The 19,607-nt window shown below is 46.8% G+C and overlaps 1 protein-coding gene across 4 annotated transcripts; it reads right to left on the minus strand.

Annotated features, from left to right (window-relative positions):
- Positions 1-588: 588 nt before the first annotated feature.
- neurl4 (neuralized E3 ubiquitin protein ligase 4) lies at positions 589-18,956 on the minus strand. Of its 4 annotated transcripts, XM_082527482.1 has the most exons (29): positions 18,719-18,955; positions 13,141-13,648; positions 12,986-13,051; positions 12,435-12,901; positions 12,162-12,273; positions 11,993-12,081; positions 11,834-11,906; positions 11,144-11,417; positions 9,396-9,577; positions 9,229-9,314; positions 8,984-9,146; positions 8,683-8,893; positions 8,050-8,126; positions 7,878-7,956; positions 7,444-7,613; positions 7,119-7,247; positions 6,812-6,957; positions 6,460-6,678; positions 5,590-5,688; positions 5,358-5,510; positions 5,111-5,278; positions 4,856-5,014; positions 4,528-4,707; positions 3,783-3,876; positions 3,579-3,686; positions 3,359-3,503; positions 3,113-3,225; positions 2,834-2,993; positions 589-2,750 (listed from the first exon to the last, which is right to left on the minus strand). In XM_082527482.1, exons 1-29 carry the CDS (start codon positions 18,932-18,934, stop codon positions 2,546-2,548), a joined length of 4,851 nt encoding a protein of 1,616 aa, XP_082383608.1. In that variant the 5' UTR covers positions 18,935-18,955; the 3' UTR covers positions 589-2,545. The 4 variants fall into 4 exon arrangements, with proteins under 4 accessions (XP_082383608.1, XP_082383609.1, XP_082383607.1 ...); XM_082527483.1 differs by having other exon boundaries at positions 8,683-8,890; positions 12,435-13,051; positions 18,719-18,956; XM_082527481.1 differs by having other exon boundaries at positions 12,435-13,051; positions 18,719-18,956.
- Between the last annotated feature and the right edge of the window lie 651 nt (positions 18,957-19,607).

Consider the following 19,607-nt stretch of genomic DNA (forward strand, 5'->3'; position numbering starts at 1 on the left):
AACAGCTCTGTTAGCAGACGATAAAAAATTAATAAATGAATAAAAAATAAATAAATCTCAGGGTCCAACTTAAAAGTGAAGCTGGTGCAGAAACAACTTAACCGCTGAGGATGGATTTGCAAAAGACGCCGACTATGCAACCCAGCAGGACCACAGAGTAGATCAGGCCCCGTCAGTACTACAGTCAGATCTTTTGTTCGTGGAGCAGCAAACTCCCTCACTCTGACTTTCAGCTGCCACTTTGCTGGGTCTGCATTTTTTATTTTTAATCACATTGTGTGTGCTTGTTGTTAAATAGCAGGATGGAGCTTCTCGCGAAGCAGCCGCTGTTTCTGTACAGAAAACAAAAAAGCTATGAAAAATCCCACTATCGGCCTTAAAGAGTTACAAGTCACCAGGATTTTGGAGGTGGTGTGATTAAGTGTGCAACACTGCAATAACGTGTCAGTGACCAGACTTTTCTTTTTTCCTACTGGAAATAAAATGTGAAAAAAAAGGAAGCAAAAAGCACCAGCTGGTTTGGTCTTTTCTTTTCAGCATCTGTTTGTTTTTCAGCTCAAAGGGGAAAAAACAGACTTTACCCATCCATGTGTGCATACTGTCTGTCAGTTTTATTTTTTATAAATCAGGAAGATATGATCTGTTATGTAACAGCCTGTACAACGCGACATACAGAAAACAGAAATAACCCCCCAAAAAATACAAATTAAATTGTACAAAGCAGCACTGGGCCATAAATAAACCCACTTAATAACTTTATTGTTTTCACATTTTTGATTGGAAGTGTTTTTCTTTTCCTCTTAAGATTCCCCGTCACAGCTGCTTTTATAGAAGGTGAGCGAGCTTCGATCGTGAAGTGAGTTTGGCTCTTTAAATGAAAGAAATGTTGGAAACTGAACTGAAGAGTGGGAAGCTGACATGCAGTCAAGGTGGATGTTGAGCATAAACGTTTGACACAGAGTGTAAATCATGAAGAAACATTCACGTGTAAACACCTGGACGTAGGTCGCGGGGACACGGACTCTGCTCCCGGGGGTGGATCGAGTGTAAACTGAAAGGATGAAAGGGTGGTCGCACCTTTTTTTGGTGTGAGTCCATTTCGCTGACCTTTAGAAGAAGAAGCTAAACATCTGGGGAAATGTGCGTTTTCACATGAAGATACAGTCAGCCTGTAGGACTCTCCAAAGCTACCGCGTCCTCTGAAGCTTGGTAATTAACGTCCTCTCACGCTGGTCTGTTTAAACCGCACAAGCACTAAAGAATAGAGAGCAGTGGCACTGATTCAGGATGCTTCTCTAGAGGAAGCATCCTGAAGTTACCGTTTTCTCTCAGGCCATCGCTGACAACAACAGCAACAGTGAGAGATGCATTTCCAGAGGAACCTGGAGAGCATCTGTGTGCTACGGGTGCTGTTAAACCTACGACTTCATCCACATTTTCATCCCTTTCTCTTGTAAACCTTAAACTCAAAAAATACTGTCTGAAAACCTTTAAAATGAGGTGAGGTATCACAGGGAACCATGTGGGAGAGGTTTAAAAGGGGCTCGCTGTAGCTTCATAATCATTATACAGGTGTGAAAGGTAAAATCTAAGCAAAAAAAAGATGCTAATAAGCTTGTAATTTCTTTAAATTAAACAGTGTACTATAAACTTGTGTTTAATTCTACAGTATCTTAAAATATTTCATATCTCCTTAACTTGTAAGGCTGGAGCGTTAGTTATCATTCATCACCTGCACTTTGACAATCCCAAACGTGCAGCGGGGGCAGGTCCCAGGTCCTAACTTGTTTTCCCATTCGATAAAGAAGTGATGCTGGACAAGACTGCAAACGGGGCTGATTTAAAAACAAACAAAAAAGCCAAACTGCTAATGTGGAGACATGAAGAGGACAGCAACATACAGTGGTACATGTGTAAACAAGCCCCCCCAACCCACCCACTCCAGTTTTAAAATCCCTCCAGATTCAAGTGTGTCTTCTTTTTTGTCTGTGTGTGAAAACATCCTCACTCTCCTCGTTTTGTTTTTCTTCTTTTTTACCCACATTTGTGTTTTTAGGTGACAGTTTGTTAACGTGCAGACTGGCAGGAGTGCAGCTCCTCCCAAAGTAAAACACTGACCAGCACAGTGTTAAAAGTAAGTGCCAAAAAGAGAAGCCGTTTGTGAGGCTCCGAGAAAGAAAGAAGAAAAAGAAAAGTGTAATAAAAATGATTAAAAAAAAACCCCTACAGCGGATGAACGAATGCTTTGTGTGGATGAGAAGTTTAAAAATCGCCCACGAGTGTCTGAAACATAAAGTGCAGGCAGTGTCTGTCCTTTGAAACCGCCGCGGCGCCGCTAAAAGAGTCCGAGAGCGAAAGGAACGAAACTAAATCAAAGATGCTGAAGTGTCAACACTCCACAGCAGGAACAGCTGGATTCCAGAGGAGTCTCTCGCTCAAGGCAGGGCTGGATTTGGTTGTCAAGTTTTTCTTCTGTTCGAAAAGTACTAGGAGTGCCGTGTGGAGCTACCCCGCCTCCACCCAAATTCTTCCTTCATTGCTCCGTTCACTCGATCCGAACGAGCAGTCCGTAGAGGAGCGTGCCGCCCTGCTCCTTGGTGATCCACTCGATCTCGGAGTTGCTGAAGCGAGGGTCCAGGGGCTCGCTGTGGCCGAGCGTCGGGGGTCCCACCTTGTAGGAGCCCGGGCGCACGCACACCTGGAATCCCACCTGAGCCTGGTGGCAGCGGTGAGAACGGGGGTCCCGAAATCTGCGTGAGGAGAAGTGCGCTGTTAGTACAAAAAGCCACCTCACTTCCTGTTAGCACTCATAAAACAGGCAGATGTGACTTACTGCACTTTGGGAGCAAAGATCTCCAAGCCAGAGTAGCGCATGGTGGGGGAGAGTCGCACCCTGGGCACCTCCCTGCCGGGGGCGCTGTTCTCCTCCGGCTCGCTGTAGCCGTTCGGCCCTTCCACCTTCGCTGGAGACACCGAGAAGATGGACGACATCCCTGTGGAGACAAAGCGTCAAAATGTTGTTTTAGCTGCTTTAAGGTGTTTCCTTAAACAACTCGCGTGTGTCTGGAGTCGTCGTGTGAATACAGAAAAGGCGTGCCGGTGATTTCTCTACCCGGCAACAGCTGGCTGTGGTCCAGCGTGTGTCGCAGAGCTCCCACGCTGGTGCCGTGGTACGCGATGTGCCACTTCTTCAGTGCATTGGAAACCTCACAGTGGGACTTCATCCTGTACAGATGTGACAGTGTGTTACTGACGCAAACACAAAGCAAGCTGAACGGATTAACGTGGACTCCCTCGCTAGTTTCAGGTCAAACGGATAGTGATGTCATCGCTGCTCAGCTTGAGGCCGTCTTCTTACCTGAGGCCAAAGCGGCACCACCCAAAGGGCAGGGCGTAGTCCCGGGGCGGCTCTCCTCTCTTGTAATACGCCTCGTCCCCCCGGAGTTTGTGGCAGGACTCACAGTAGCACAGGTTGTACTTTGCATCTTCACTGAAGTATCCATCTTAATAAACAGAGACGCTGCGTTTTAGATCCAGATGAAGTCTCGGGAAGAAAAGCTGAAAGATGAAGCACCCACCTGGTAACGTGAGCATGTCCTTAAAGCGCGAGCACAGCGCCTGGTACTCGCAGGTCTTATTGGGGTTGACCTCTGGAGGCGGCGTCCAGCACACACTCTCTTTGATTCCTGTTGTGAAAGAAAAGGAGGCAAAACTGATCAATCTGACGGCCTCAGCACTTTGAATATTTAAAAAAAAAGAAAGAAAAAAAGTCAGCTTCGTACCATCAACCATGTCTGCCTTCTCCATGTCGCCCTGACAGCGGGTCTCACCACTTTCTCCACCCACAGCTGGCACGTTGTTGGTGACTATTGTAACCTGCCGTCAGCACATGACATATGATAAACATGCTGCCTCACAGTCCACACACTAACTGTATTCACAGCTTTCACCTACACGAAGGTCTAAAGGTAGCAGCTGGAAGAGCTGCACAAACCTAAAAGACGCACAGGGTCTGTTTCAGTGCCATCGCTCATCACACGTGGGTATCTAATAAAAGCTTGTAGATGCTCTGGTTCTGTAGTGAGGTCAACACTGTGCTGTGACGAGGTAGCACATGTAACACCTGATGGAAATCTATTAAGACAGGTACACAGCAACAACCAGTCCCACTCACATTCACACCTACAGCCAATTTAGAATCACTAATTAACCTCACTGCATGTCTTTAGGCTGTGGGGGGAACATGCAAACTCCACACAGAAAGGTGACACTGCTAACTGTGCTGCCACCTGATGGTTTGCTATGACCCTTTTGGCTTTCCGTACCCCTAAACTTTGGCAATCTTCAAATGTGACAGAAATGAAGTCTCTGGTCTGTTTTTGGACTTAAAGTTCATTAAACACGATAAAACAAATCCACTCTCAGCTTACACTTTCATGTTCTTTTTAATGTTAGTCAGCTCTTTGTTTTCTTCTACAAATCATTTCTGGATTTTTATGCAAAACATGCACTAATGTGTGCGCAAACCTGTTCACACTGGCCGTAGAGGTCTATGAAGGGGTAACAGGGAGAAGGGATGTCCTGGGCCGCCACGCCCTGGTCCATGCCGTTGACATAAAGGTGGAGACAACTGTTGGCGTCCACCAGCAGACCCAACGCCGTCCCCTCTGGACACGTATCCAGGTTAGGACCGTAGTTCTCACATATCTGGAAAAAAGAGGGGGAGACAAGTGAAGCAGTGAAAGTGAAGGAAGTCAAATTTGAGGGTCAGTGCGAACAGACTCTCTCATGTAAGACAGAAAAAAATAAATCAATATCCTCCCCGATGACAGATCTGTGTGATCTCAGTGCACACCTTCAGGGAGTTGTGGAAGACAGAGTCTCGCTGCAGGAGCCAGGCTGAGCGCTTCAGACAGCACGCCGTGGAGGGGAAGTTGAGCCGGTCGGGGGAGTGACCAATCACCCCTAAAGACAGCGACGACGTCCATGACGGGTTCAGACGGTCGATGTGAAACTGGTGGGCAAAAACAGCGATGGTTTAAGACGGTACCTACGAAATCGAAGCGAGCGCTCGGAGGATCCGAATGATTACGTTAAGCCTTACTCTTACCTGGAACAGCTGCTGACGAGCCAGCGGCTGGGCGGTGACCAGCAGGCCCTGGTTGTAGCTCGACACTCTGGCTGCTGTCAGGTTCTGATTGGACAGCTGGATGTTTTTGCCGTGATTCTCCAGGAATGCCATGACAGTGGGCACCAGCACGCACGGTTCGCTCTCGGCCTGAAGATGGCAACAGAGAGTCAGACTTTCTCTCTAAAAATCGAACAGGCGGAGGGTACCTCTTAAATATCCTTCATACCTCTCTGACGGGAGTGCTGTCCTCCTCGCCCTCGCTGCAGCTGTCTGAGGAGAGCGAGGGCGCCTTAACGCTCTCCACGTCCTCCGTTAGCGAGGAGCTGACGATGGACGCCGCCGTTATCCGCCCGTACAGGTCCAAAACTCCATAAACGTTCTGCAAGGAGCAAGAAAGAGGCGCTGAGTGGCATCGCAGACCGACATCACTGATGAGAGTCAGAGTGAGCGGTGGTTACCTTAGCTACGGCTGTCGCGGCGGGCCCCATGTCTTCTCCGTCGATGAAGATGTGCATGGTGTCGTCGTTGCACCTCTTCACTCCGACGCGGTTCCCAACCTGAAAACACAAATCCGGGTTTAACGCCGCCTGTGTCACGACACAATTAACACCTCCGAGTGACGTGCGGCGATGACACACTGCTGCTGTTCGTCTGGTTTTTAGCTTCAATGCTTTTCAAAGATAAGAGACATTTAGAAAAAGTCTCAAAACATTAGTTTCCGCTCTGTTTTAAAGCTTTATTCAGCCACAGCAGATAAACAACACAAAGGAATCACAGCATTTCTCTGCATTAAGAAAATGAATCAATATTTAAATCAAAAAGCCCGAAGACTGATGGAGTAAGCCGATTAGTATTCAGCTCCAAACTATTCAGGATTTGCATTTTAACTTGAAGATTAAGAGCGTGGGTGCTCGTGTTTAAGTCTGCAGGTTTTTATACCCTGGGGTCAACTTCAAATGATGGACAGATAATGTTAAATATTAATCATCAGTGAACAGTGAGAAGCCCTCGATCCAGCTATTTAGACGGTGCCTTTAAAATTTGTATTTTTAAAAAGTGGTTCTCCAATTTTAAAAAAAACAAAACACAAAATAAAAAAGACAAAAATGTGAGCGTGCAGGAGACAAAGAAGCAGATTCTTCTAAGCTTCTCTGAAAGGCTGTGAGAATCTCTTAAGTCAACAGGTTTAAGGGTCTTTAATTTGATCTTCAACTAAATCCTTAAAATTTAATGAGTTACTTGAAGCGCCGCTTACAGGTATCCGTGAAGAGCTTCGGTGCACAGCTCAGAGAGCCGGCGGGGGAGGAGGGGGTGTGTGCGTGGCTTACCATCAGCCGGTCCAGTGAGCAGCCGTAGTTCTGCCGCTGCAGCACGCCGTTGCGACGGACCTCGGAGCCGCAGAGCAGCCAGGTGACCTTGGTGCGGAGCTGCGGGAGGGAGGGGGAGAGACCTGACAGCGGGCAGGATGGCAGCTCCAGAGGAGCCAGCGTGGTCAGGCCGATATGCAGCGAGCCGCACCACTGCTCATCCACCTCATCTATCCTCACCTGCAGGGAGAGAGGAGCAGGAGAGGATTAAATGCAGAACTCAAACCTTTCCTTTCTACTTTTAAGCATTTCAAATGTTGCAAATCAGGCCCGCCATCTCTGAAATATCTGGTCACCGTGACCTCTTCCTCACCTCAAACAGCTCATCCGTTTTGAGCTCCTTTGCGCTGAACGCGATGCCGTGAGCGTAACCTCCGACTCGGACGGCCTGGCAGCCCTCGCCGAGCAGCACCACGTTCTTACCGTGTTTGCTGTGGAGCCGGTGGGCAACACCGGCCACTGCAATCACACGGAATGAAGAACAAACACATCAGACTCTGAGAACATAGTTTCGTCTTTTTCTTCCATTTTGAAATATGCAGTGCTGTGCAAAACTCTTGAACCACCCGTCATTTCTACTCATTTTGCTTTTGGTACTAAGTAAGGATCCTGACATTTACCTGGTGAGTGGATGGGGAAGCTCTTCTCTGTGACGTTGCTGGTACAGAGGCTGTTGTCCAGCGGGCCCGATGAGCTGGTGATGGACACCTGAACGCACTGACCGTACAGATCGATCACAGCATACACCTCTGAAAGAGTCAGACACACACATCTGTTAATCTGACTCCTTTACCATAATCCATCTCAACCCTGTGGCAGAATGAAAGGCAGCAGAAGCAAGTATGTATGGTTTGGATGTGCAGAGGGAAAGCGTGGCTGATTTAGAGGAAGTAGTAGTGGTATGTGTTGCTTCAGTCAAGTCCTCCAACTCGTACAATTTCCTACCTGATGGGAGGCCAGAGCAGGCGACACCTTGGTCGACACCGTTGATATAATAGTGGAGGTCTCCGCTGGCTGAGCGCATCATCCCGATCCGCGAGCCCGTCGTCAGGGAGTCCAGATCGCAGCCGTAGTTGTTGCGCATTGTGTTGCCATCCTGCATGATGGCCGTCCCACTGCGAGGAAAGCAGAAAGGGAAAAGAAAATGTTCTCGGTTGAAACCAAAATTTTACATTTTTCCACAAAAAAAGTTCTGGAAAAATATTTTGACTTTCCAACAATTATCTTCTCTGTACACCAGTTTTAATAGGTTAAAAAGAGACAACTGGGAACGTGCACATCTGCATTGGTCATGCTGAGCACACATACACTGAGTCCTTCTTAATAAAGCACAGACATTAGTTTCAAGATGACATCACACTGGCATACAGCATCAGTACCTGAGCATCCACGTGTCATAGTCGATGTCTGTCATGGTGTTTGGAAACTCCAGCTCCTCTGGTCTGATGGCTGTCACTCCTAAACACGGGAAGACGAGGAGAGGAACACTTTTGTTTTTTTGCTGCTCTAGTGTGAAGTGACCTGCTGCTGGACACATGGCAAACATCTCACCGGCTTCTATCGAACCCGACCAGCGGTCCACCATCTTCTGGATCACGATTTCAAACAGCTCTCCGTCCCGAAGGCACCTGCAGCAGTTTAAGACATGACAGAGGAATGTTAGCGGCTCCACAGAGAAACGCTTTACACCTTCACCTAATGAGCAAATCAAACAAGGTGACACCGCCCATCTCCTGTGAATAAGAGGTGGATAGTCTTTAAGCATAGACTGTATAAGAAGATGGACAGCGCCATCACTGGTTTCATCTTGGTGTTTTGAAACCAGATGTGACAAGTGGTGGACAAACCTAGAGACGCCGCACACTCATACAGGAGCCCCACACTAAACCAACATGGCTCTGTCTTTTTAACTCTTGCTGGGTTGATAATTTACAAAATGTGCACGTTTTGTTGAACAAAACAGAAAACTAGTGATTGAGAGTGAGAAATGTTTTGTTATGAGGTCAAAGATCAAGAGAGGAGCAAAGCGATTTCCTTATAAACTTCTATATAATCAAACGGGTGCTGCCCCCTGCTGGCTGTTAGGAAGATTGCAGGATTAAGATTTATTTTTTTATATAAAGCACAATCTTCCATGGATGGATTAAGAGTCACTACAGGTCACTTTGACGTCACGTGTTTCACCTATTGGAGATGACAATAGCATCGTTGAACTCGCTGCGGCAGTTCTGACGCAGGGCGGTGCGCCCCCCGTTGGTGATGACAGCATTGGTGCCATGTAGGTGGTGGAAACGCAAGTCAGTGGTTGTGGTGGCTCCGCCTACTGAGCAAGGACTCCCAGGGGACATGGCTGTGGGTCCCTCGGAGCTGTCCTCTGGAAGAGGAGGGAGGTCTACTGAAAGAGAAAGAAGCAGAGAAAAATAACTCTGATGATAATATTTTCTTTTTAAAGACATTTCTTAGTTCTCGTGCTCTCCTGTCTTACCCATGTCGTCCATGATGGTGGCCTGTGCAGCCTGGCCGTAGAGATCCACCACGGCATAGACGCTGGGGGGGACATTCCAAGCTGCCGGGCCCTGAGCCACGCCGTTCACAAAGAAATGAAGGCTGCCATCTTCTTTACGCACCACACCGACTGTGTCACCGGCCTGGAACGAGAACAATGCATTAAAAACAAAACAAACAGTCATGTTTAAAATAGTAATAAAAACAAACATTATTACCACTAACCTTGAGTCGGTCCAGGTTGTGTCCATACTCATCCAGTATAGTCGTTCCGTTGTGCATAACACCGTTCCCCGTCATCATCCACGTCCCTGGAAAACATCCTCAGTGGGATCAGTAACCCCGGCGCAGCAAGTTATCCAAACTACAAAAGCTGCTCCATCTCATCTCACCTGAGCGCAGGTTTGTCATGGTGGAGGGCAGCTGCAGGTAGGCGGGGTTGTGCGTTGTGACGCCTATTTCAATGGAACCCGCCCACTTGTCCACCATTTTGTCTATGCGAACCTGGAACACCTCATTGGAGCGCAGCGGCCGGCTGCTCAGGACCACGCCGTGATTGAAGTCGTCAGTGGCGCTGTAAAAGCGGCACTGTTTACACTCCATCACTGTTCTGTGATTGAAATACTGCAGTACTATATCAACTTTCTTCACAAGTACTTATGAAAAATACAGCAGAGGACAAGCAGGTAATCTGCGTGTTGTTCAGAGGTTTTAGGAGCTTTTGCAGCAAAGATTAGTGTGAAGATGAGTAAACACTAAAAATATTGAGCCGCGAGAACATATTTACACCACGTTCCAAATTATTATGCAAATTGTGTTTAAGTGGCATAAAGATTAAATAAGTTGTTTGTCAATTAAACTCATGTATGGAATTGTGTCTCAGGGCTCTTTGGATCACTGAAATCAATCTCGGACACATTGGTTTGAGAACAATTAAAGGAAAAACCACTAAAGAAGGATGTTCCACATTATTAAGCAGACCAGCATTTTCAAGCAATATGGGAAAGAAAAGGATCTCTCTGCTGCTGAAAAGCGTGAAATAGTTGAATGACTCGGACACGTAATGAAAACCTTAGATACTTCACGAAAACTTAAGCGTGATCAGCATAATGTTAGGAGATTTGTGGCTGCTAAAAGGCCATTACAAAGCAGCAAACAGATATTTGAAGCTGCTGGTTCCTCTGGAGCCCTGCGAACATCAAGGTGTAGGACCCTCCAGAGACTTGCTGTTGTGCATAAACCTTCTATTCGGCCACCCCTAACCAATGCTCACAGCAGAAACGGCTGCAGTGGGCCCAGAACTACATGAAGACTAGTTTTCAAACAGTCTTGTTCACAGATGAGTGCCATTCAACCCTGGATGGTCCAGATGGATGCAGCGGTGGATGCAGCGGTGGACGGTTGGTGGACGGTTGATGGACAGCCAACATGTCCCAACAAGGCTGTGACATCAGCAAGGAGGTGGTGGAGTCAAGTTTTGAGCCGGAATCACGGGGAGAGAGCTGGTCGGCGCTTTAGGGTCCCTGAAGGTGTGGAAATGGCCTCTGCAAAGGATGTGGCTTTTCTGACTGACCACTTTCTTCCACGGTAGAAAAAGAAGAACCGTGCTTTCCGCAACAAAATCATCTTCATGCAAGACAATGCACCATCTCATGCTGCAAGGAATACCTCTGCATCATTGGCTGCTATCGGCATAAAAGGAGAGGAACTCATGGTGTGGCCCCCATCCTCCCCTAACCTCAATCCTATTGAGAACCTTTGGAGCATCCTCAAGCAAAAACTATGAGGGTGGGAGGCAGTTCACATCCAAACAGCAGCTCTGGGAGGCTGACATCCTGCAAAGACATTCAAGCAGAAACTCTCCAAAAACTCACAAGTTCCATGAGTGCAAGAACTGTGAACTGCTATCAAATAAGGGGTCCCATGTTAATATGTAACTTGACCTGTTAAGACATTTGAATTGTACTCTAATGCTTGATGACTTGAAAATGATGCTGTCATTTGAATCAACTATGTAGGAAAATCAGAGAAACGTATCATTTGCATAATAATTTGGAACGCGGTGTAGTTGTGTGCATTACCCGTAACAAGTATTTTCAGATCACGAGGTTAACATGAAGTAGCAGAAAGGACAACTCACTGAGGTCGCAGCGCCGTCCTGCCATCGCTGATGATGGCGGCCTTCTGACCACAGTTGGGGTGAAAGAGCAGACGGTCGGGCAGCTCTGCGTCCGGGGTGACGGAGAGAGTTGTCCGGGGTCGGCCCACGTCGGGGGACAGCGCTCTCATGATGGCGTTGTTGCGTCTGAGGCGGTCGCTGTGATTGTGGTTGTGGACTATCGTGACTTTGACAGCCATGCCGTAGAGGTCGACCACGCCGTAAACCACGTTGGGGGTCTGAGCTGCTGCGACGCCTGGGAGAAACAAAGCAAGAACAGTAAAATTCTTTACACTCAATACTTCATCCAAGTGTGGATTCTACGATTACATCTTCAGACACATCTTAATACAGAGATGAACAGCCGAGAATAACACAGGAGCTAAAACATATTTACATCGATCAGGCATAACATTATGGCTACTGACAGGTGAAGTAAATAACACTGATTATCTCTTCATCGTGGCACGGGCTAACACAATACGAGGCAGGTGGTCAAAATGTTATCCTTGATCGGTGTAAATAACTAAAAGAAATCTCCAGCACCAGATGAACTGCTTTGTGGTTACTGGCTACATCTCTCACTCATTCATAACCACCATATTGCGCCTGCAGCTTCAAAGTCCTGGACCGGACTTCTGTCTCCTCATCAAAGGCTGTGATCCGTCTCACCTTGATCGATGCCATTGATGTAAAAATGAAGCGCTCCACTGGCTTTGCGCATCAACCCTATGTGATCTCCCTCCTAAAAGTCGATAACGGAGAAAGTAAAGTCAGATTTACCAGAAAAAGACTAAATGAGATGTTTACGCGTGTGTTCACGTGCTTCACCTGAAGTTCATCGAGGCTGAATTCACAGTATTCCCTGCGGGTTCCTTTTCCGTTGGTTAATATCCCACAGCCGCTCATCATGATTGTACCTTAAAGAAGCAGAAACAATCAGCACCTTGTAATTTGCCACAGACAAACAGACTTCCCCGTGTCATTACTCGTGCCTTACCTGAGCGTAGATTGGTCATAGTTGCAGGATAGTCCAGGTTGTTGGGGTTGTGTGTGGTCACACCTATCTCTATTGAGCCTGACCACTTGTCCACCAGCTTATCGATACGGATCTGATAGCAGAGAGTATTATGATTATCTGTCACAATTATTCATTGATTTTAATGTCAACCAAAGATTTTATTGCACTTTCATAAACCCTTAATGCTGCTGTCACGTCCTTGTGCTACTTCCGGTTAATGTGCAAATCTTTGTATCAAATACGTGCACGCACCTCAAACATCTCATTGTGTCGGAGCGGCCGGTTGGTCATCACCACGCCGTTGTTGAACTCGTCCAGCGGTCTCCTCCGCTCCGCCGTCTTGTTGTTGTTGCTCAGTTTGATCAGCGTGCCGCACTTCTCGTGGAACAGCAGCGCGTCGTTGGTGGTCATCGCGCCTGTCAGCGCTCCCGGCCCCACGCCTCCATTACCAGCAGGGCTGCTGTTAGAATTTCCACTGTCCCCGGCACTTCCCGCTCCTCCTCCTGTCGTCCCCGTCCCGCTGTCGCTGTTCATTCCTCCGCTGCTGCTCCCTCTGTCATTTCTGGAAGAGGAGTCGCTTCCTGTATTTCCTCCTCCTGCTGCTCCTCCCCCTCCACCACCGCCGCCTCCGCCATCCTCCCCTCCACCCTCATCTTCGGAGCGGTAAAAGGACACTATTGCGTTGTTGAACACGTCAAAGAGCTGGTGCTCCGTCAGAACTGAAAGACACGTGAAGAGAATAGCTGTGAGCGCCAGTCCAGCTGGAAAGTGTCCGCTGATGGTTCTGGGGGGCATGTTCTTACCAGCATCGGGCTCCAGGTTGTTGAGGAACTTGTCTGGTCTATTGTGACTGCATCTAAGCTCAGGCACTGGCAGAGATAGGAGACAGCAGATCAGCACAGTCCAACAGACAGAGAAGGAAAAAGAACCGTGGCGATAAAGAGCAAAGGCTTCTTACCTTCATCTCCATTCATCATTCCATTCATTGCTGTCACATTCATCAGTGCCGCGATCCCCGCGTCCTCCCGACCCCCACACACTAGCACCTCTTCCTCCTCCTCATCCTCCTCCTCCTCCTCCCGCTCTAATGTCTCGCTCTCTCTTTCCGCAGAGGGCGGTGGCGGCTCGCAACTCACAACTGTCACTTGCGTGCACTTCCCGTACAGGTCCACCACCGCCCACAGCTTGGGTGGCAGGCCGCTTGCGGCCGCGCCGCAGTCCTGCCCGTTAACCCAGAGGTGGAGCTCTCCGCGGGAGCTGCGCTGAATGCCCACGCGGTCGCCCTCAGCTAGCTGGTCCAGGTCGCGGCCATACTCCTCCAGGACGGAGCGGCCGTCGCGTAGCACCGAGCAGCCCGACACGATCCAGGAGCCGCCCTTAAGGCCCGTGGCGCTGCTGGGGAAGTCCAGAGCGGCGGGGTCCAGGGCCGTCACGCCGATTTCGATGGAACCGCTCCACGAGTTCACCTGAAAGGAGACACAGTGTGACCTTTAACCTTTCTCCTAATTAAAGATCCATTTTTAAAAAAGCAAAAGACAACAAAGTATGGATTTTACACCTTACCATAGACCGAGTCTTTGTCCCACATTTAGCAAAACATTTAAAAACGCTCAAAAATAACGTCAGAGCCATGTAGCTTTGTGAAGTCGACAGCAAATATTGAGAAAAAGCACAGAAGTAGTAAAAATGTATTATTATTATTTTTTCTCTGACTCCGAGTGGAGCTGTGTTGTGCCGTGGGAGTTACTCTTAAAAAAGTGAAGCTCTGTGCTAAAAACTGCAAGTAGATATCTATGGAAAACAAAGGGCGTGTCGTGTATGATCCGCCGCTGTTATTTTTAGTCGATCTGCCGGTGACGAGCACAGCTCAGGCAGCGCTCCTTTGAGAATAAAGCGGGACAGTGCGAGCGTAGAAGAATATGAAAATTTGTCAGAGATTAGTTGACAGTAACTCTGTCGCTGCACTGTCATGTTTAACAGCACGAACATGAACTTGGAAGAAAACTCACTGAACCACCAGTGCTGCATTAGATCACTGTTATGATACCGGTGTCTTACTGCCAAGATGGGAGTTAAATACATTTTGATACTGAAGGGTGAGTTTCACACATCCTGCTCTATATTTAGATCAAACAGAAGAGGGAAAAAAATTAAATAACAACTTGCAACTGACCACGACATCAGAAGGACGTAATCAGCTTTGTCCCTACATATTGTCCAATTTGTCATCTGTCTGATGTCCCATTAGCTTGATGACAAAAAGCACAGTTGAAATGATACATGTTGCAGTGTGTGTGCAGATTAGGGCTGCTATGATACAGCGGCACTGACAGCAATCGGAAGATTATTTAGGTAACGAAATATTGCTAGTATGTAAATAATTCAATTCAATTCTATATTCAATAACAACAGCAGTCGCCCCAAGGTGCTTTATGGACCCTACAATTAGGGCTGTTCGATATAACGATATATATCGGATGACGATATAAAAACGTCTATCGTTTCATTTTACGCTATCGTTTGTTTCGTGGTGTCGCAAAATAAACTGTTTACGGAAATATTTTTTCATCGTTTTGATGGTCACTGTAGTGGCTATATTAATTTCTTAAAGTTCTCTCTTTCTCTTATATTTAATATAACCACACTATGGACGGACAAGCGCCTGTTTTTATCCGTTGTGGTTAGCAACAACTACGCTAAAACCATCGCGTGTCTGCTTGTTTATGTTCCACATAAACCTTTCACAATAAAGCTCAAGATCCTGTTGAGACTTTTCAAAATAAACTTAATCACGTGAAAGAGCAGATTATTTACGGATGAGAAGTAAAAAAGAGCCGCCAGGTGCTAAAAAATAAGCCTTAGACTCAAACGTTAGAACAGGCTTTTCCCCGCAGCACGCTGTGTAATAAATACTCACAAAGAAAACGTCGCCGTTACAACTTATGTCTAAAAATCTATCGTTTCATGCATCAGTTAAAACACTCGACTCCAGCTACATGAGCAGCTGGAAACACTTCTCGCAAGTCGAGCTGCCGAAGATTCACAGAATTTACAGAAAATGTTACATTTGTGTGATTTATATCGTTATCGGACGATAGAATTCTTATATCTCATGTTATATGAGATTTTAGTCATATCACACAGCCCTACCTACAATAATCTAGAGAAATGTCAACAATCAGATGACCCCGTATGATCAGACACTTGGCGACTGTAGGAAGGAAAAATTCCCTTTTGACAGGAAGAAACCTCTGGATCGGGGAGGGGCAACTATCTGCTGTGTTACGGGTGAGGGGTTTTGTTTATATGTTTTTGTCTTTTTATTACCCATTAAGTGTATACTTGTACACCAACTTGCTGGCAGTTTTTTGGGATTTATAATATAAATATGGCACAGGGGCAGGAAATTTTTTTTACAAGCTTTTGAAGGCAGATTATGCAAACTCCACAAGTAAAGGAACAGAGTTGAATCAGGTACAAGCTCAGGATCTTCTCACTATGAGGTCATAGCTAATGCTTTCCTCCGTTTTATGACTGAAATAATAAAAAGAAGTGGAGCCGCAGAGAGCACAGACGGCTCTGTGGTCCAGGTGTAATGATTAAACCCGTTCGAAGAAAACAAACACCTGAGCTTCAGCTCAGCGATCTCACCATCCCCTAAACTCATGGCGCAGTTGGTCCCCGTTTCACAGCAAAAATTCCTCGTGCCTTTGCACGACATTGGCCTCATATCGCCTAACAGGCAGCCCGAGGCATCTGTTTCTTCCCGGTAACACGAAGCTCACCATAAGCTGACGACAACGAGATACTTTATTGATCTGCCGAGATGAATTCTATTGTTCGTTTTTGTTTAACCTCCACAACGTGGACGAGAGACTGCAGCAGAAAAAGGAAAATGTAAACAGCAGCTGGCGTTGATGTTTAAGTCTTGATTAAAAACACTTGAGCGCAGGAGATGCGAACCCCCGTCGTCTTGAAGAGGAGTCGACTCCTGTTCTGGCTGCACTCCACCTGCTGCTCAAGGAGAAAGGTATCTGACAAAAACCTCAGCGGTGGATAAAAGCCTCAGTTTTATGCTCAGTCATAACCCACCCCCACCCCCATTAGGACTCCAGTGTAAGAGATAACCGTGACCATATCACTGAAACCCTTCCAGCTCCTGGGATGTTTTTCTGCAGCTGACTTCTGTGCCAAAGACACTTTCCCCGGGATCAATACCTTTTTTTTTTTTGTCCTTTTTACACTACAGTAAGCCTCCTCCTGCCCACTTCTTCCTCAGCTCCGTGGCAGGTGCTATCTAAGGCAGTGTGCTACTGCAGCCAGGGTATCTGGGTTAACAAATCTGGAAGTAGCTCAGGCTGACCGGGTCTGTGTGTGTGGAGGAGACAGACATCTCCTTCCCTCGCGCTCTCGCTTACGTAACAGCAGCCTGTGGGCGTCTGCCTCCCGGTCATTCACTCGACTCGACTCAAAAAGACTAATAATTCTAGGCTACAAATATACACACTAAGCGGGACAACAGAGCATCTTTTATAGGGAAACAGAGAAGTTCATAGCCTGTCAATTTCAAAAGCACCACCTATGAGGAGCACCGCTAGAGAGAGGAAACGCAGCTGCTCAGCTTTTGCGGCGCGAATTCTCACAACAACAAACTCCTATTTGGGAGCAAATAAAAAATTTTCCAGCCAGATCGGCATGACTGAGGAACACAAAGTGGCACAATTTACTGAATTTGTGTGCTTTTAAAACACGTTAGACTTGAAAACCTATGACTTTAGCTTTAGCTCGTAATTAAACAGTAACAGCAAGAAACGAAAAGTGGCATTTCAAAGTAGATATTAGTATCAATGTGCCAATTATATTGATCTACTCATCCCATTAAGCACAATTCAAAACTTGATATTGTCACACGAGACAAAACACAGCTAATCATTTTAGCTTTAAGTAACTCCCAGTATACAAAATGCATGACATAGTATTCCATATCACAAGTTGAATCTTCCACTGAATCCTATCATATCAGTTCCTTAAATGCTAAAACACCTGCCGAGTCCTGTTCCAATAAATCACTTCATTCCCCCTCATGTGTTTACGTCCCCCCACCCTGGACGTCAGCACTCAAGAGTCATACCAGCGGGTGCTCCGTGATGTCAAACTATTGATTTTCAGACTGGCAATGCATGCAAAGACAGGGCGTGAGCCTTTTTATGAGAGCCTTTATCAGGCTGAGAGCTCCACCAGGGATGCATAATTATCTAGCATGCAGCAGGTGCTATTAAACCAGATGCTTTACGTGCACACACGCTATGCTTTTAGACGGCTGGACACACTGTCATTTCGTGTGTGTGGGGGGGCAGTTGGCTTTGGCACTGACTCCAATGCTGCCATGTTGTTGGCAAGCGTCGCTGGGAGGCCAACTGCAGAGACAGAAGCCATTACAACGGAGAAGGTTTTCCACAACTGAAATGTAAACACTGTGCACAGGCACTCTTAATGCAATTCAAATGCTAATTCAAGGAAAGAGAACATTGGGCCACCTCTACCTGCAAAAAGTCACAATTAAAAACTGGTTTAAGCTTCATCAGTGGATGCGAACTGTAGCTGTAAGCTGTCTTTGTACTTGTGATTGAGGAGAGGCAGGACTTTGACTGGAAATGAAGGAAAAAGAAAGGAAAAAGATCACCTGTACTTAACTTGATGATGCAAACAGTTAACAGCAGCAGGTCTAGTAAAGTTAGACACGTGATATCCGTGATTTTGTGTTTAAATGGTTGTGAAGTCAGCCGAAAGAGTGCATGTAATTAATGAGTAACAGCATGAAGTAGTCAGCCACTTTTGGAGCAGCAGTTCTAGCGGTCTGCAGACGCTTTGCATACGCACAGAGGTGAGCGGAGGCTGCAGAGCTGAGGCTTTCAGCACACAGGCTCTGGTTAATATTAATGACAGTGGTAACAGCCTCGGTGTAGTCACTGTGTACTGTTCACACATGGCCTCTGAGTCACTACGATATGAACACTGCAGTGTTATTAGCCATCGGACAGACAGCCTGACAGGCGACCGATCCTTCAAAACAAGCCCTAAAAGAACCGCACTTACCGGCTTAGGTGGGATCCTTTCACGCGATAAAACGATATCGGGTCCCTGTCAGCGCCAGACAAAGCCCTCGTAGCACCTTCCAGAAAGGCTAGCCCCGGCCAGCCTGCTAGCGGCTCATTAGCACGGCTATCTGACGGCACCAAGGCAACACGGGCGGGCTATCGTTAGCTAAGAGACTTGTTTATCACATCCAGCCCACAGCGGGCTGTTTATCAGCTCCCTGCGGTCCTCCCCAGTCTCTGTAGGTGTATCTAATTAAAGCCTGAGGAGCGGTAAACACTGCGGCTACTGTCAAGCCCTGTGTGTGCCGCCTTAGCAGCAGCAATAGCTTTAGACCGTGGACAGCCACAGACCCCCGGCTCGTCCCTCCAGCTCCACTCCCGTCCCGCTGCCCTCACACACGCTCAGAGGAGCCAGCAGCGGGCCTGCAGTTTGTTTACCTTCTTGTCAATGCGGACGGTGAAGACATCCCGGTCCCTCAGCGGCTCCTTGCTAAGCACCAGGCCGTGATTGAACTCCTGGACTGGCTGGTTGCGACGGGCGGTTCGGTTCGAGTTGGACAGGCCGATCAGCTTTCCGCTCCGCGGATGCAGCTCCGCCGCCATCTTCAGTGGGCGGCCAGTATTCACGACAGCGAGGCTTTGCGACAGTAACATTATGGCAGCCGGCAGATGTGTGGAATCCTTAGCAACCGCACCTCAGGCTTTAATGACTGAAAGCGTGGCGTCATTTTAAAGTCTATATAAACGCTTTGGTTCAGAAGCTAACGTTTTTACATTCAACGTAGCCTCGTCGTACACTTGTTTTTGATTATTTCTCCTTTATTGGCTCGAGGGCTAAAAACTTTCTACTTTATCTACAGTTAGAGTCACGTTCGTTATCAGTTCGCATTTTATCGCTTTATGTATGTTTTTTTTTTATTATTATATGATTTTCTAGGTAAATATTAATAGGTGTTATTATATTTTTATTCTATTTATTGCTACTTTAATGCTGTCTTGGGAAACAAATGTATATAATGTTCTGAATGAAAATAAATCTATTTATCTGTCTGTGTTCTCCGACCTCTCACATCTTCCAGTTCATTTCAAAGCTGCACATAACATTTTGATGACTTCTTGCAGCGATAAGTGAATACAGAAACGAGCGAGCAGACATCATTTTATCTGAAACTGATCTTGAGCGTTTCATTCATATTTGCTCTAATCTTTCTTCTTTTCTGCTTTCATAATTTAAAGTTGATAAGTAATATTTGGACTTTTTCCGTGTATCTAATTTTATGGGATAGATGACGTCATACACAAGTCTCTGATGAATTTTACATTATGT

The sequence above is a fragment of the Aulonocara stuartgranti genome (assembly GCF_965226115.1).
Source record: "Aulonocara stuartgranti genome assembly, chromosome: 3".
NCBI classification, from domain to species: Eukaryota; Metazoa; Chordata; class Actinopteri; order Cichliformes; family Cichlidae; genus Aulonocara; species Aulonocara stuartgranti.

Excerpts from the sequence above, each read along its gene's own strand:
- neurl4 (XM_082527480.1), bottom strand. The coding sequence starts at position 18,934 with ATGTTACTGTCGCAAAGCCTCGCTGTCGTGAATACTGGCCGCCCACTG. Across the intron at positions 6,958-7,118 it reads CTTCCCCATCCACTCACCAG|TGGCCGGTGTTGCCCACCGG; the intron begins GTAAATGTCAGG and ends GTGTGATTGCAG. Across the intron at positions 3,877-4,527 it reads TCTACGGCCAGTGTGAACAG|GTTACAATAGTCACCAACAA; the intron begins GTTTGCGCACAC and ends TGCTGACGGCAG.